Source organism: Octopus sinensis, unplaced genomic scaffold, assembly GCF_006345805.1.
Source record: "Octopus sinensis unplaced genomic scaffold, ASM634580v1 Contig09569, whole genome shotgun sequence".
NCBI lineage: Eukaryota > Metazoa > Mollusca > Cephalopoda > Octopoda > Octopodidae > Octopus > Octopus sinensis.
Genome location: NW_021831847.1, coordinates 89,218 through 106,512, shown reverse-complemented (window position 1 = coordinate 106,512; position 17,295 = coordinate 89,218). Strand labels below are relative to the sequence as shown.

General features: G+C 38.1%; 2 protein-coding genes across 2 annotated transcripts; both read right to left on the bottom strand.

Annotated features, from left to right (window-relative positions):
- Positions 1–653: 653 nt before the first annotated feature.
- Positions 654–2,497, bottom strand: LOC115228119 (translation elongation factor 2-like). Its single transcript, XM_036498840.1, has 3 exons — positions 2,215–2,497; positions 1,366–1,637; positions 654–1,333 (listed from the first exon to the last, which is right to left on the bottom strand). Exons 1-3 carry the CDS (start codon positions 2,495–2,497, stop codon positions 1,064–1,066), a joined length of 825 nt encoding a protein of 274 aa, XP_036354733.1. The 3' UTR covers positions 654–1,063.
- Positions 2,498–15,844: 13,347 nt separating this feature from the next.
- LOC115228117 lies at positions 15,845–16,327 on the bottom strand. The gene has a single exon (XM_029798779.1). The coding sequence runs from the start codon at positions 16,325–16,327 to the stop codon at positions 15,845–15,847; it is 483 nt and encodes a 160-aa protein (XP_029654639.1).
- Between the last annotated feature and the right edge of the window lie 968 nt (positions 16,328–17,295).

Sequence of the window (17,295 nt, the reverse complement as noted above, 5' to 3'; positions counted from 1 at the left end):
ATATAAATTGTTCTCTCTTCTTTCCGATTGTGGTCGAGACAACTGGAGGACTAAGTGGGAAATCGCTTCGCTTCCTAAAGAAACTTGGACGCTTAACAGCATTAAAAAGCCACGACACATGTGAGACCCGGTGGCTCCTCCAGTTGATCTCTGTTGCTATCGTGAAAGGCATAAAACATTAAACCACAAAAAAATATTTGGACAATTAACAAAAGCACAAAACATAGCTACATTGCACATACGCAAATTATTAAACGAAAAGGACATAATTATAATACGTCAAGGAACTCGCTCGGCTTGGGAATCATTTCCTTCAAACCCTTTCTTTTCCGTATTTCGAGGACGATTTGATTAGTCTGAGACCCCGGAATGTATGGATCGTCCATAATTATTCGCCAATGGTCAAATCTCATTTGAGGAAAAGCCTTTCCTTGAGTATTCGACCTCAAATCAGACGTGAATCCTATTATCCCAAAACAAAAAACAAACCAAAAGACCTATTCACAGCCAAATGTGCAGTCAGAATCTGCTGACCAGGCATTGGAGCCTCATCCTGCGAAATAATGGCACCTCCCCGCTTATTCAATGTCGACATAACTCCTCCCATCGAATCATAGGGAGACTAGACTGATGACCACACTACTCACCTGCACTTCGACTACATACACTGGCTCTACCAGCGTAGGACTTGCCTCAAGGAACGTCCCAAGTATCACTCGCCGCATTGGATCGACTATTTGATTGGCTCCTCTGTGGATTGAATCAGCGTGAAGAGTGACATCCACCAAATTGGAATGCACTCCTCTCATTGCTTCCTTGCAAAGAGGACCCTAACAATGTATTAATACAAATACATCTTTCAGTGCCCAACAAAACCCAGCAATGCACGAGTCTTTGATTTCCGATATGAACTGTGCCCCCTTTGTGCTGTCACACAACAAATTGGCAATTTGAGGGTCTTCACCAAAACTCCAGCACCGCCTTGATATTGAAGGATCAATCCCGAATTTCTCCAAATTCTTGGCCCTCTCCTTCATGTCCGAAGAAAATATTAAACGCCCCTTTAATATAAATCAGAACATACAGATTCCATCTCCTCTACCAAATCATCTGTCATCGCCTGCGAATAAACGTAGAGACGATTGTGCTGATTAGGCGACTTGGTCAGACGCACTTGCGACTTTTTCCTGCAAGTCTCCCGATAGGAGACCACCGGATCACTCTTTATAATTGGAATACACGCATGATCTTCCTCAAGATCCTTCAGACAGATCTCCAAGTGCAATTCTCCGGCTCCAGCAATCACATGTTCGCCCGATTCGGAACTAATACACTAAACACACTCACAAAACAGACAACCTCCACCATCGGATCAGATTTCTTCAGCTTTATCAAGCCATCAATCAATTTCGGCAAATCGGCAGTATTCTTGGGTGCCACTGCCACTCGGACAACAGGGGAGACACTGAACTTCATCTGTCGGATTGGAAAGCACTCAGCATCGTCCGACAGTGTGGCTGTTTTCATTATGTGCTTATCGATTCCGACTATCCCGATTATATTCCCGGCAGGTGCCCCTGTCAACTGCTCAGGATTCTGCCTTGCACTCATCAAAACCACTCTGAGACTAAGGGCCACTCAAATGCACCTCGAAATGACTTTGTTGATCTTGTGGCTATCCGGATTGTCATTATTCGTGATGATCTTAACCTTCTGATTGGCATAGGCAGTCCCCGAATACACTCTCCCCATACACAAGAAACGCCCCTTGTCATATGGCACCATTTTCGATATAAACAACACCAACGGGCCATTCGGGTCACAATTTCGTATTCCTACGCCTCACATGACTAATCTACCAGCTGCACACGAATCGTCCAAATCACCAGTGTAGAGCTGCTCAACTCGGTACTTCTGAGCAGTCACAGGAGAGGGGAGATGTTTGGCCACCATCTGAATTATAGTCTCCCCCAACGGCAGCCACTTGCCCAAAATTTTCTTTAAAATCAACAAAAAACACAACTTTTATCAATTGCTTCCCGCTTAGATTAGCATCATCAGCACTTATTTTAATTCCCAATTTGTCTGCCATTTTGAGAGCATCCGCAGTGTTTCCCTGGTTATTACACGCTTTAAGCAACTACAAGTGACGTGATTCTACAACCTGTCTGATCGGTTCGAAAACAAGACAGACGATACCCCTGACACCCTCACTCTCATTTTTAGTCCACTTTCCGTTAGGCATTCGGAAATTATCACCCCAAAGACGTTCCAACATTTTTGCTTTGCTGATTCCAAACTTTTTTGAGTAATAATCGGCAATTATTGGAATTGTGAACCCCCAGCCTTGCAAAGCTGAGCCGAATCCGACATCTCCAGTGGTGATTTGAAGCTGCAGTTCATCCCCTTGATCGACATCTCCACATCCTTGGGATATCAAGGCATTGACGCTTTCAATAATCCTCAAAAAAGAGTTATAGATCTCCTCCCCCTCCATGTTCAGGGTTATAAAAACGAGATCCAATTTGTTCAAAAACAAAACAGGTTTCACTCTCTCCATCAGAGCCTGATTCAAAACGGTCTCTGTTTGTACACAAACTCCTAAGAATAGCCCAGAACCCCAAACAACCGGAATTGCACTCGACGACTACGACAGCCCCGTCGGTTACCCTCAAAGCTGCGGTCACTTCGCTTGAGAAATCAACGTGTCCTGGCGAGTCGATTAGGTTGATTAGATATTTCTCTTTGTTCTCATCCCCGTCGAGTCCAACGTCAAAAACTAAGGAAATTGCTCTAAATTGGGTGTGGATTCAGCTCACGTTGCTTTGATAGTTATGCATCGATCCTGTTCATCCTTGCGGGTATCCGTGTAGCGCATATCACCAGCTTTGTGGACTGGGATGATACCGCCCTTGCACACCAAGGAGTCAGTAACAGTCGACTTTCCGTGGTCAACGTGAGCAATGATGGAGATATTCCTCACATACTCAGGTTTAGCCATTAGCTCTTCGATGTCTTCGACAGCAAGTTGTGGCTAATAAGAAGTAAAATAAAGAAGGAACCATTTATGTTGCACGTTAACTAAAAACGTGTAATCTATTCTGAATTATTTTGCTTTACCAATATACAAATATAAACATTAATATTTTTTAATATAACTAAAATATTTTATAGCCTTCGATGCAGTAAAAATACTCGGCATGGAGAATATAGATGTTGAGTTGCTTCAAGAAAATATTTAACACTGGAAAACTGTCGACCATTTGGCAACTTAGTGTCGTAAAATGTTAAACAGTGATTATCTTTAAAATACAATTAAGTTTTATAGTGTATCAGCTTCATTTGTGTGGTGATAAAAATAAGAGGAAGGAAATAAAGGCTTACTTTGTTCAGTCTATTGAAATTCAAGTTAATAAGTCAGTTATGACAGAAACAAACGTTTAGTATAACAAACTTAATATTTTTGTGTTCGACAAAATAAAGTAGGAAGTAATTTAAAAAGATTGCTTCAATAGGATTAAAGTCGATAAATTACAGCAATATGACTTACTGGCGAATAAACCTTCAAAGCTCTATGAAGTACAGGCGAAAACTATTACAGTGGTTTTGACGTGTGGTGGAGTTGTCTCAAAATGTTTTACACGGATAAAAAACCATCGAAAAAACAAATCCGCTGTAGTGAAGAAAATTCTTGAAAGTATGTTAATTGAACACAAGCATGTATCTGGTGAAGAATACATTCCTGCCCAAATGCTCGTGGATATTTTTTAAATCCGATATCACAAGAAGAGATAGAATTCCTAATTGCCGACATCCTGATAATATATAGATTCAAAACAGGTCAAAAAATAACTTATTCACATTGATTTTAAATCAATTTTAAAATTTTATGAAAGTATAATCAGCCTCACAAGTTGGCTAAATAATTTAATCTTATTTCAACTCATGATGTGCAATGGGGTACTACTGCACAGGAAATTACAGAAAACAGCAATTTTTACTTACTAAAAATCAGATTTATAATCTACTAGCTCAGCAGTTCGCTTCGCTCACTGCGAGCTAGCTCCTGCGGAGGCCCTGCTCGCTACGCTCGCAGTTTCCTTAAATAACTATAAATTATGTAGATATATAAATGCGACCTGCTTTGATATAACCTTATTCTAAGGCCTGTGGATAAACGATGTTTGCAGTCCGTCCATCCTTGGCAAATAAAATAAATTTCTCTTCTACCTACCCTTGAGCACCCCACATACAGCTGGCCATGTGAAAAGCACTCGTTCTCTAAAATAAGCCTACTACCTTTAAAGACTGTCCCTGGGCCTTGTTTATTGTCATAGCAAAACTTATCTTCAGCGGAAATTGTAGTCTCTTAAATCTATCGCAGGCCCTTTCATGGTCCATAATAACGTCGACCGATTTATATATTCTTTCTCTGCCAGGGATTTTCATTAATAAATCTAAATTTATATTAAGTACCTCATCATTAAGTGGAGCTAATATAGCTCGTTCACGCAGCCAGTCGAAATTCACGTAGTGTTCAGATAGTTCGGAATAGACGGCATTCAATAATTCTTCTGCTGTTTCTACGAAAATACATAATTCTTCCGGTAGCCTAATTTTCTGGTCGTGCATTTCTGAAGTGATTGCCCCATTTCCAATATCTAGAAGGATTTGTGGGAATATGCTATTAACGCCTTGTAAATGTGCATGTACATTTACATCTAAGCTTACCTTTTTCACGTGTGTCCACAAATATGACGATTTGAGGCAGGCATTCAATTCATCCGCAGGCGTCCCTCTTTGAATAATTGGCAGCGTCTGTCTAAAATCACCTGCCAATACAACTAATGCTCCCCCAAACAAATGGTCGCTACAATTCTTGATATCTCTATATGTTCGGTCAACTGCTTGAATGCGCCTTTATGAGCCATCGTACATTCATCCCAAACAATTAACCTAGAATGCATAATTCTATTACCCGTAGTTGAGTCTAACAGCAGTCCTGACCTTGTTCAGCTGTTGTCTAAGTTCCCTCACCATTTAAGCACATCTTCCCTCGTTTCTCTTTTTGTTATATGGTTCATATTCTCTTGTTTGTTAACATTCTCAGATCTCTCTTTATAGGACATTCTTATGATTTTGTAAACGCGAATCAGTAATTTATATTAAATTTTCTACGTAAATTTATTTAGTGAAATTTATGTAAAGTGTATTATCCAATCAAAGCCATTATACTTAATTGCCTCTATGTTTAAAGGAATTGAAACTTTAGCATAATCGAACTTGTCTGTTTCGGTAAAGAAAATGATAATCAGCTTCATCTTTGTAGTATTATAAGGAAAAAAATTAAAGCCTGTTAAATCAAGGAGATTTAAATATAGGCAAATTGAAATTTACATGACTAATTTAAATTTTATTTGCCTCTATCTTTTAAGAAATCTAAACAGTAGCATAATCGAATTTGTCAGTTTCGGCAGTTAAAAGAATCAATTATGTAAATCTCTAATAATTTTTGCTTTTTCCTTTTTAGTGGTTTTCAAAATCTGATAATTGCACAGTCTATTCATGGTCGATAACAATTAGAGCTTTTATTTTATTTTTTTAACGAAAATTTAACAAAAAAGAATTTATGTCATCGAAAAAAGATAACTAAGCTAATTAATGGCCTCACGAGGCTTGAAGGTTGTGGAGGACCTCATCATGTGAGTCGAGGACTTTCTTGTTGTTCATTTAACAAAAACGCAGAAAATAATTTTTTTTAATTTTTGGGCTTGAAGGTTTTGGGGGACCACATCATGTGAGTCGAGGACTTTCTTGTTGTTCATTTAACAAAAACGCAGAAAATAATTTTTTTTAATTTTTTGGCTTGAAGGTTTTGAGGGACCACATCATGTGAGTCGAGGACTTTCTTGTTGTTCATTTTAACAAAAACGCAGAAAATAATTTTTTTTAATTTTTTGGCTTGAAGGTTTTGAGGGACCACATCATGTGAGTCGAGGACTTTCTTGTTGTTCATTTTAACAAAAACGCAGAAAATAATTTTTTTTAATTTTTTGGCTTGAAGGTTTTGGGGGACCTCATCATGTGAGTCGAGGACTTTCTTGTTGTTCATTTTAACAAAAACGCAGAAAATAATTTTTTTTTAATTTTTTGGCTTGAAGGTTTTGGGGGACCTCATCATGAGGTCAAATCACCTTCATTATCTCATGAAATATCCTATTTAAGCTCTTTATTGATTTAATGTTCCTAAGGGACCGATCTCGTGAAGAGGTCGAATCACCTTCATTATCTCATGAAATATCCTATTTAAGCTCTTTATTGATTTAATGTTCCTAAGGGACCGATCTCGTGAAGAGGTCGAATCACCTTCATTATCTCATGAATATCCTATTTAAGCTTTTTATTGATTTAATGTTCCTAAGGGACCGATCTCGTGAAGAGGTCGAATCACCTTCATTATCTCATGAATATCCTATTTAAGCTCTTTATTGATTTAATGTTCCTAAGGGACCGATCTCGTGAAGAGGTCGAATCACCTTCATTATCTCATGAATATCCTATTTAAGCTTTTTATTGATTTAATGTTCCTAAGGGACCGATCTCGTGAAGAGGTCGAATCACCTTCATTATCTCATGAATATCCTATTTAAGCTCTTTATTGATTTAATGTTCCTAAGGGACCGATCTCGTGAAGAGGTCGAATCACCTGAAAATAATTTTTTTTAATTTTTTGGCTTGAAGGTTTTGGGGGACCTCATCATGTGAGTCGAGGACTTTCTTGTTGTTCATTTTAACAAAAACGCAGAAAATAATTTTTTTTTAATTTTTTGGCTTGAAGGTTTTGGGGGACCTCATCATGAGGTCAAATCACCTTCATTATCTCATGAATATCTTTTTTAAGCTCTTTATTGATTTCATGTTCCTAAGGGACCGATCTCGTGAAGAGGTCGAATCACCTTCATTATCTCATGAATATCCTATTTAAGCTCTTTATTGATTTAATGTTCCTAAGGGACCGATCTCGTGAAGAGGTCGAATCACCTTCATTATCTCATGAATATCCTATTTAAGCTCTTTATTATTGATTAATGTTCCTAAGGGACCGATCTCGTGAAGAGGTCGAATCACCTGAAAATAATTTTTTTTAATTTTTTGGCTTGAAGGTTTTGGGGGACCTCATCATGTGAGTCGAGGACTTTCTTGTTGTTCATTTTAACAAAAACGCAGAAAATAATTTTTTTTAATTTTTTGGCTTGAAGGTTTTGGGGGACCTCATCATGAGGTCAAATCACCTTCATTATCTCATGAATATCTTTTTAAGCTCTTTATTGATTTCATGTTCCTAAGGACCGATCTCGTGAAGAGGTCGAATCACCTTCATTCTCATCATATTTAACCTCTTTATTGATTTCATGTTCCTAAGGGACCGATCTCTTTGAAGAGTTTGAATTCATCTTCTTTATCTTACACATTTCCTTTTTTAGATATATAAGTGTACACGGACAGACAGACAGACAGACACACAACTTAGTGTTTTATTATATAGATGTAGTTTGGATTGATTTCCATAAGCTGTCTCTATTAAAACAAAGTATTTTTAAATAAGAGGGCTGTCAAGTGATTCAATCAATTTTGTCGAGCAAAATAACGTGGGAAATTAATATTAACAGCCCTCTAATGGGAATCTCGATTAGGATTTATTTATATGAATTATCGCGAATTTCTTTAATGGTTCAACCTCCACCGCTGTTTTTAATTGTTTAATTTATTTTATTTTGCATCTGGAAAAACTTTTAAGAGAAAATGCAAATACGAGACCATATATGAATTGGGACAGCAGATGTAATAAATTTTTTTTAACTTTATTAAAGTTTCACCTGAGAGGAGAATGAACTTTGATTTCGATTACATTTCCAACAAGCGACGGGAGATTAACTGAAACAGCGACTCTTCTCCTGTAATAAAATTTTTTTAATTTTTTAAAGGTTTCCTTTGTAAGAAGAACGAGATGACATACCCAATACTTAATTAAATTCGCGTGCAAATGAAGATTTTAATGATTCCTCAACATCTTAAATTGATTTCATTAATTTATATTTTTTGAATAAAAATTGTAGTGGAAATTAGCTTTAAGCGACATCTAAAAATGATTTAGTAAAAATAGTGTAAAAAACTAAAAGTTTTTTGACAGAAAAAAAAATTTGCCAGATTTAAATCCAATTGAAGACATGTGGTGCTATTTAAAAAGAAAAATTGAAACATTTGACGTCATAAATAAAAAACTCTGATAATAAGATAATTATTTAGTTAAATAATTACTTTAAAAAATAAAAACATAAACTAAAAATAAAAATATTTTTGTATTAAATAAAACTTTATTAGGTAATTTTAAAGCACAACAGATGTTGAATTTGCTAAGGGTGTACTATTTATGGACCATTAGAAATTCATTAATTTTTTAAAATATATGTATAATTAAATTCATTTCGATTTTCTATAAAATGCAAAATTCATTAAACTCTAAAACAGATATAATTCACAAAAAAAATAATTAAATAAATGTATTATTTTAGCAGATATAAGATTTTTTCGACAAAAAAACAAGGGGTGTAATATTTTTGGACCATACTGTAAGTAATTTGCAAATTTCAGAAATTCCAAAAACCTAACAAAACCTGCAATATTTGATTTTTCGAGTTTATTTGGTGGGTCAAACAGTCCTTGATGTGTGTTTCAGTCATTATATACTCCCCTAGCTTTATCCCAATAATAATTAAAGAATATTGGACATCAAAAATAAATCTCATTCGTTGTTTTAATTAATAAACTCATTCGAAAATAAAATTACAAAACAGTAAATCAAAAAGTACAAATTAATAAAAACTAATAGGAGGAAGAGCCATTTGAGTGTAAGAAAACAACAAAGAAGTGACGACGTGGTAACACGTTTCAGCCACTCCCAAACAGTCCGGATTAGTCACAATCACGTGCCAAAATAAATTCCAAACTTTCTTAAGTATAAATCCGCGGAAATAAATGACCAACTGAGTCCCCTCTTCCACATTAACAAGCCCACGACCTAGGATGGTCACAGTGTCTCCATTGTAGTAATCCACTCGATTTAAATTGGCATCATATATAGTCACGTGTCCTTCCAAGACTATGTACATCTCAGATTGGGGACAAATGTAGAAGGACCCACTCATTGGGAAATGAAGGACACCCACCGACTCGAACAGGGACAGGTGAAGGATACTCAAACGTGAACTATGTCCATTCGGAAGCCATCTCATAGTCTTGGCGGGAAGAATATGTGAAGGAAATCGATTTCTGAGATAGCTTGCAACAGTGACGTGTAGTGGTTGGTCGGTAATATCTATGAAGTGAGATTAAAAGTGAACCTTTCGCGTATTGAACACACTGAGTGAATACATTTTTGTTAAATTTATATTTTTTGGGGGTGTAGTGTGTCAGGAATATAAGTGTTAGTATAATCAAAACACATCTCCACCTCATCACTTAATTATTGCTTTTATTAAAAAAACTTTTACGAATTAATATTTAATTTAACAATTATGAAATGAATGTAATTCTCCTCGAGTAATCCAGTTAAGCGGAATAAAATATTTGAATGCGTTGAAAGCAATTATCTCCTCGATTGATGTGGAAGATAGAAGAAGGTGGGCGGTATCAGTCTATCCATTCGACGTTAGAGTGTGTCCCTAGGGTAGTTGGAATGTCATACTTGAAAATTTTAATTCCAAATTCGGAGATAAAATCTCCCTGTCCGAATATAGAAATCTTGAATATTCCCTCAAAAGGCAACTATTTTATTCTGATGTGGACAGTCGAACAGGGTGGAGCAGAGTTGGTACGATGCAGGACTGTTCGCTTGCTGCAAGCTCACTTTCGTATCACATTCGAAAAAAATATTGTCGATCGATCATTCCCTCTGTACAAAAAAGATTCCACTGTCCAAATTCAACCTCTCCTTATTAGAGTGTCTTAACCGTGTGGTAACTGCCTATATCATTGAGAATCCACTGGACCAGATTTGGACAATAGTCTATGCTGGACAAATGTGCTATCAAATATTGAGCATGAAAAATTCTGAAAAGTCTAACTGGAGTCTTAATATGGAGGGAAAAATTGAGCAGTGGAGAACAAGGCTGGGCTATATCGAAAAGTTCTTTGCAAAATAACTCACGACTGAAGAAAAGCCACTTGCCATGCATTATCCCTCGTTGGATATAAAAAAAAAAGCTCTGGAGAAAGAGCAAGAATAATCTCCTTAATAAATGAAAGAATTATGGTGATTAAAAAGAGGTTATCTACGCAGGAGACAAGAAAAGAGTTCCGATTAGATAATCAAAAATTTGAGCTGAATCGGAAAGCTTTTTACAGAGAATTGAGGGGGGTGAGGGGCAACACTGAAAACTTAAACTATTTGCCAAATTGGAAAGCCGCAGGCTGCGATGGTGTGTACATTTCTTTCTGAAGAAGTTCACATTATCTCATGAGTCAATCTTCGAACAGATGCTTAATGTCATAAATGGAGAAACCATTCCTGGAGACTGGTTATACACAGGGTGACACATCTTATTTTCGTGTGTGAACATCCCGTGTCCCCAAAGAGTTACGGCCTATATGCCGGGGTGGATGATACGATTCGGGCAAAATTGACAGAATACGAAATACACCTTCGACCGGCGAACAAACAGAGATTATATTTCCCCAGTAACAATCTCGGAAGAGGATTGAACCCAATTTTTTTTTTAATGAACGCATTCTTTTTGGATTCTTTACGGACTGAAAAACCGAAGTGATGTCTGCAAAAGAAGCTTCTCGATTCTTCAGTCCGAAATGCTGAAAAAAACTCATGTGGCAACTATTGAAGAATACTTGAAGCATAAATATTTACTTGCAGAATCAGTTTTCCTTAACAAAAAACTGTTGGTCGATGCCCGGACATGTACCTACTGGACCAGATCTTTTCAAAATGTCTTCATTTCATCCTATACAAAAATGCTACAGAGGATTTTGTGAATGTTAAAAACTCTAGTCACTGGCTGGCCAAAAGAAATAACTCCCTACGGTTGAAGGGTTATTTTGTCTCCTGTAAAATAGAAATTTATTTTTTGCAGAACATAACTCAATGTGTTCTCACTGCATGAGATGAAGAAGACCGTCGATCACTGTGGCACCAGATGTGAGAAGATGTTACATGGAGATTATGTCAGGAGGCACGATGAAGTAGTGAGATGCATCCACTTTCATTTTTGTCTACAATTTGGACTCAAAAAGGATTAAAAAACTCAAACACACTCGGTAGAATCTGTATCGTCGAATGAGAAGGTTGAAATCAGAGTGAACACATTTATAAAAACCAACATCGTCGTGGAACATACCAAGCCCGAATTGTTTGTTTTCGACAATAAGGAATCAAATTTTGTTGGTGAAAGTTGGGATCACATCTTTCCAAAACTTACAGCAAGTAAAGATCGAAAAATGAGGAAATTTGACCTCTTATCCAAAGAGGTGGAATTAATATATCATGCGAAAGTGAAAATAGTACCCATTGTATTAACATGGGATGGGCTGGTTACTCAAGAATTTCTACAATATGCACGTTCGCTTAACATCAGTGCATACATTCAATCACTCACTATAAAAGAAACCCTTGAGAGCATGATTGTTTCTTATACAAACAGAGTTGAAACGTGGGAAAGAACGCGTTCTTATAATCTAGGATATTCTGTAATTGAATTGGTTTTATTTTGACAATAATTTAATCTTTTTTCATCTTCATGATTTATATCTATTCATTTTACTATTAATCTTCCTCCTTTACTATTTTATTTTCCATGAATATTTGATTGAAGTCTGTTGATTGACTTGCCCATTCCAAAAATGGATTTACGCCACATCAAAGGCGTGCAGTTCATTCCGATAAGTTTTTTTTTTTTTTTTTTAATAATAATATTAGTAATTAACAAATAGTTATTAACTAACTAAATTCCCGGCATCGTAAATGGAAACACAGTTTCCACGTACTATGGCCAAGGAAATCCTTTCGAAAAGCCACTTGGACTCGCGTGGGTCTCCCCGTTTATGGGAGATCATGCGGCCAAGCTTTTTTAGAAAGGAAAGAGACTTTTCGCCGATGACGCCGGAAGTCTCGACGGCGATGGGAGTGAACAGATACCGTTCAGAGAGCTCCTTGTACTTTCCAATCTTCATCTTCTCGGTTTTGCGAGAGACTGAGCCAGGCTCGACAGCTGAAGAAGGAAGGTTGAGCTCCGAGAAAGTGTCTGAACACGTCGCATCCCATAACAGAGACTTGCCGAACTCAAACGGGAAAGTCGATAGGCCGTCGGGTCTTTTTCCGTCTCCCCTCGCAAGCCCGACGGGTTCGAGGATTGATGGAATCCCAGCGGCCGTGAGCCCCCTCTGAATAACGTCGTTAAGTGCTGCATGGCGTGGTGCGCGCCCTGCACTGCGACGACAGGAAAGGGATGTAGACCAAAACGGTCAATGACAGCACCACAACGACATTTGTGTATTTCGCAGATTTCCAATCCAAGACGCAATGATAAACCAATTCGTAGGCAATCTTTGTCTAGTAGGTTACCGGTGGAAGGGACAGGGAGAGCATCCAGCCAGGCCCCACTCCCTGTGCAGCAGCCTGCGCGGAGACATGCAAGTCTGTGCTGATCGAAATTTTTGCGTAGATGTACGTCAAGAGCTTCACAAGAAATGGCATCCCATTGAGCTTGGATACACGGGTCACTGGGTCTTTTGTTGTACAATGAATCCCACAGGTCCAAGCGGCCACGTGATCAACTGACATTTTTCGTTCGGGTAGGTTTCTGAGAACGATGTCAGTGAGGGCACGGGATCATGCCAGGGACGAGAGGAAGGCAGGAAGAGCCAGATAAACGGGCGAACGAAGGCCAATCCCCCCGAGATTAACAGGCAGGGAAGATTGAAGCCACCCCAGAGCGTCGAAATGGATGTTGCACAGATACTCGGCTCCAGACTTCAAGATAGAATCGATATCGGATAACAGATTAGGCATGCGAAAACAAGGAGAACTCCTTAGGGTGTACAAAAGCCTCGGAGTTGAGAAATAGTTACGCAGAAGAAAGAACCCGACGTGGGCATCAATGAGGGAAAGCCGTTCGATCATGTTTGACAGATTGCTTGCCTTGGCGATGAGCGTTTGTGAGAGGGCCTCGTGACCAATTGGCGAACCAAGGATTACAAGGTCCTTTGTTTCTGATACCCGCGCGCCTTTTAGAATAGGTTCCAGGGCGTCCAGAGTTTCGGCAAAAAAATCGGAAGGAATATTCAGGTTTAGGACTTCGGACTTGCTTGAGTTTATCTCCAGACCGATGGACGAAAGGGCCGGGATAATGCTCCGCAGGTCGTCTAAGACAGAGCGGGGAGGTCCACAAATCGTCGCGTCGTCCAAGTACCAGATATTTACCGGAGAGCGGACAGAATGAGCGACGGAGTTGACACATAGCAAATAGGAAAGGCCCCAGGGGATCTCCCTGTTGCACTCCGGTCGATGAGACGATAAAGGAATCGCCAAACAGGAGGAGGCTGGGTTGTGAGTACGAAAGGTGACTAGAGGATAAGCGGAGGGGGCGAGAGAAAGGCAGGTCTCGAGCAAATGATCCCGTCTCACTGTGTTAAACGCATTTGAATGTCCAGTTTAACTAAAAGATATTCCAATGAAGAATCCATAAGTTCTCTTACGGCATGGGCAGCCGATTCACACCCTCCACTGACGCCGACGCCCAATTGGACTGGCAAAAATTTCGGGACCAACTCGGGGATCACAACGTGGCAAACGAGCTTTCCGGCCAATCTGCGGAAAACATTACCCACGGCGATCGGCCTGACCCCGTTATCTTTATCTTTTTTGCCCAAGCAGTGAGATTAGCCGAGAAGAAAATCGCCCGGGCAAAATCCGGTAAATTCCCACCGATAAGACGGTTACAGAGATTGGTGATAGATTCCAAGAGGAGACGCCCTGCCTCAGCAGTAAGAGGTGAAGTCAAGTCTTTAATGTGTCCGGGCTTCAGCCCATCTATACCCCCACTGCTGCTTGGGGAAAAACTTTTCAGTGCCTTCTCAACCTGTGAAGCGGTAACCAGCAGTTGCGGAAGGGCGGTCGTATCGACAGCGGGTTGGGTGCGGGAGTTTACTGGAGGACTGGGGTGCTTGGATCTCAAATTAGACAATGCGGAGGGAAATGGGGACAAAAGCCGGTAGAGGAGGCAACAAGTCTGACAGCTCCGCGGACGTCGCCGTCCAACAGCTTGCTGTTCACCTTACGACGGAGGTAAATGCAATCGGAGGAAGTTTTAGTGTTAACCACAGAAGGGGCGACACATTTGTGAGAGTCAGAGTGGAGGGAATCGAACTGGGAGGGAAACAGAGAAGTACAATGATCGAATAGGGCGAGTTGCTGTTTAATAATCGATGCGGGAGAAAGTTTTTTAGACTCGCTGTCGGACCGGGAGGGTTGGATCCCAATACCGAAAACAGCAAAACCAAAAAGGAGTAACCAGTCAGACTGGTCATTAGATGATAAAGCGCGGTTTATAGCTGTGGACAAAGAAAGAGCAGCTTGAATCCTCGCTGCCTTCGGTATCCGTGCCGGAATTTTGCGGTTACAGCGAGAAGAATAGATGAATCTTAAAGCATCTTCGGCTGACGGAGATGGACTTTCAGCAGGGATTTCCGGCGGACTGTTGGCCGGGACCGGCCTGCAAGAACGACAAACAGGGCAGTTCCAGGTTATGAGAGAAGCTGAAACGCGCCTGGAAAGTCGAACACATGAAAGGTGGAAGAAACTGTTGCAGCCAGAACAGTATCTACCTTTCTTCCGATCGTTGCTAGTTTTGCACGAAGAGCAAATAGCCATCGTAGGAAAAAATAGAAAAGAAAGATGGAAATGTATAAAAAAAATAGAAAAGAAAGAAGAAAGAAGGACAGAAAGAAATGAAATAAAGAAATGGAAGAGATAGAAGGACAAATAAAATGAAGAAAAAGAAATGATAGATGGAGAGATAAAATGAAAGAAAAAGATAAGATAGGTTGACAAATATACTGAAAAAGTGCACCACAACAACAACGTGCAACGTTATCTTGGTAATTGACCCATAAGTTGTATTCCGATAAGTTGTATTTTTAAATTTGTCCGACCATAAAATATTGTTTATGAATTCTTTTTTTTATTTCTTGGTCGATTAATGACTTAATATCGCATCTTAATTTCTCCCCATTTCAAAAATAATAAATTAATAGTCCTGCAATGAGAACGCTAACCTAACCCTTAAGGACACCCACCGACTCGAACAGGGACAGGTGAAGGATGCTCAAACGTGAACTATGTCCATTCAAAGAAGTAGGAAGGCATTTCATAGTCCTGGCGGGAAGAATATGTGAAGGAAATCGATTTCTGAGATAGCTTGCAACAGTGACGTGTAGTGGTTGGTTGGTAATATCTATTAAGTGAGAAGGTGAACCTTTCGCGTATTGAACACACTGAGTGAATACATTTTTGTTAAATTTATATTTTTTGAGTTGTAGTGTGTCATGTATATATAGGGTTTTCCACACTTTTTCGCCACTTTTGCAAGCAATTCCGTCACTTTTTCAAGCAATTTCGCCAAATTCTTAAAAATTTATTTTTTAGAAATATACTCGTCTTACTAATATAGATTTTTGTTTATAGCTCTATGAATGAATTATTTTGTTTATTCAAAAGGAAAGCCGAAAAAGAGAGCAAAATTAATGAGACAAAAGAATCATTAAGTTTAATCAATTTCTAATGGATCAGTTCTTTTTGCAATGATTTTGCTACATAATGTAACATATTTCGAAAGAATCCATTACAACCATTTTCTGTAATTGATTCAAAGCCCTCATTAATTAAAATAAACAATTCATTTTCTTTTTTTGCATTTCCTCTGATTACATGATTCTTCCATTTTGAAAAAACATTTTCAATTGGATTTAAAAATGATGAATATGGTGGTAGATATAAAATTTCCAAATTTAATTCACTCATTTTTGATTTTAACAGTTTGTAGTGGTGTATTTTAGCGTTGTCCATAATAAAAACTGGGGATTCAATTCCATTGTCAATACACGCAGATTTTAAGTTAACAATGTAATTCACAAAAAATTCTCCATTTATTGGTCCATTGTGTAATTCTTTCATGATCATTCCATATTTATTCATGGAAGCAATAACGGAAAAATTTCTGCTTCTTACAGAGGCGGTGACTAAATATGGAATTGAACCCATTTTTGCTCTCCCTTTTTTAGTTCTTAATGTATTAAATCCAACTTCATCAATGAAAATAATTTTTTGTCATCGATTTCAAGTAATTTTTTATTGAACTGCGTAGCATATTTGAATCTTAATTCCAACGTCCTAAGAGTATTTCTTGCTTCTGGTGCAGTAGTTATCATTTTAAGTGTGTAATGAAACTGTTTTAAACATCGATGAACAGTGCTTTTGCTGATGGCTAAATTTTGTTCTGAAAAAAATTCATTTTGTAAATCACGTAATGTTATCGTAGGGTGACAATCGACCCATTCTCTAATTTGATTTTTTTGATTTTCATTCAGCTTTGATGATCTATTTCCACCTGTTAGTTTTTTAAATATTCTTCCCTCATTATCAAATGTGTTAACTATTGAAACTATTGTACTCCTTGAAAGTTTAAGTATTTTGAGATTTCCGTATTGCTTAGTCCTGAATTTGAGTGAGTTATTATCAATCTTTTAGTATCAGTGGTAATTTTGTTTTCACTCATGACAAAAAATGTTTATAAATGTATTTAATTGACATAAAAAAGGTAAATTTATTTTTAAAATAAATATAAAAAAATTTTTGCGAAATTGCTTGAAAAAGTGACGGAATTGTTTGGAAAACTAGTGAATTTGCTTGAAACAATAAACTGATAATCTTCTTATACACGAAATTGCTTGAAAAAGTGGCAGAATTGCTTGAAACGAAAAGCCGATAATCTACTTTACACGCAATTGCTTGCAAAAGTGGCGAAAAAGTGTGGAAAACCCTATAAATGTTAGTATAATCAAAACACATCTCCACCTCATGAACAACCCTAATGCAACGCTTGTCGAGTGAAAGTATTGTCTCTATATTTATGAAAAAACTTGAAAATAAGCCCAGTTTCAGGGAGTATGAATAAAGATAGTTTGTCAGTCGTGTTGGAAATCGAAAAGACAGTGTAGCGTTTTTTTGTG

Bases quoted from the DNA above. Each gene is read 5' to 3' on its own strand.
- LOC115228119 (XM_036498840.1), bottom strand. From the start codon at position 2,497: ATGGAGGGGGAGGAGATCTATAACTCTTTTTTGAGGATTATTGAAAGC. The intron at 1,638-2,214 runs GTGAGGGTGTCA...GGTGCATTTGAG, and splicing joins AAAGTGGACTAAAAATGAGA to TGGCCCTTAGTCTCAGAGTG. The intron at 1,334-1,365 runs GTGGAGGTTGTC...GAGTGTGTTTAG, and splicing joins TGAAGAAATCTGATCCGATG to TGTATTAGTTCCGAATCGGG.
- LOC115228117 (XM_029798779.1), bottom strand. From the start codon at position 16,327: ATGGGTTCAATTCCATATTTAGTCACCGCCTCTGTAAGAAGCAGAAAT.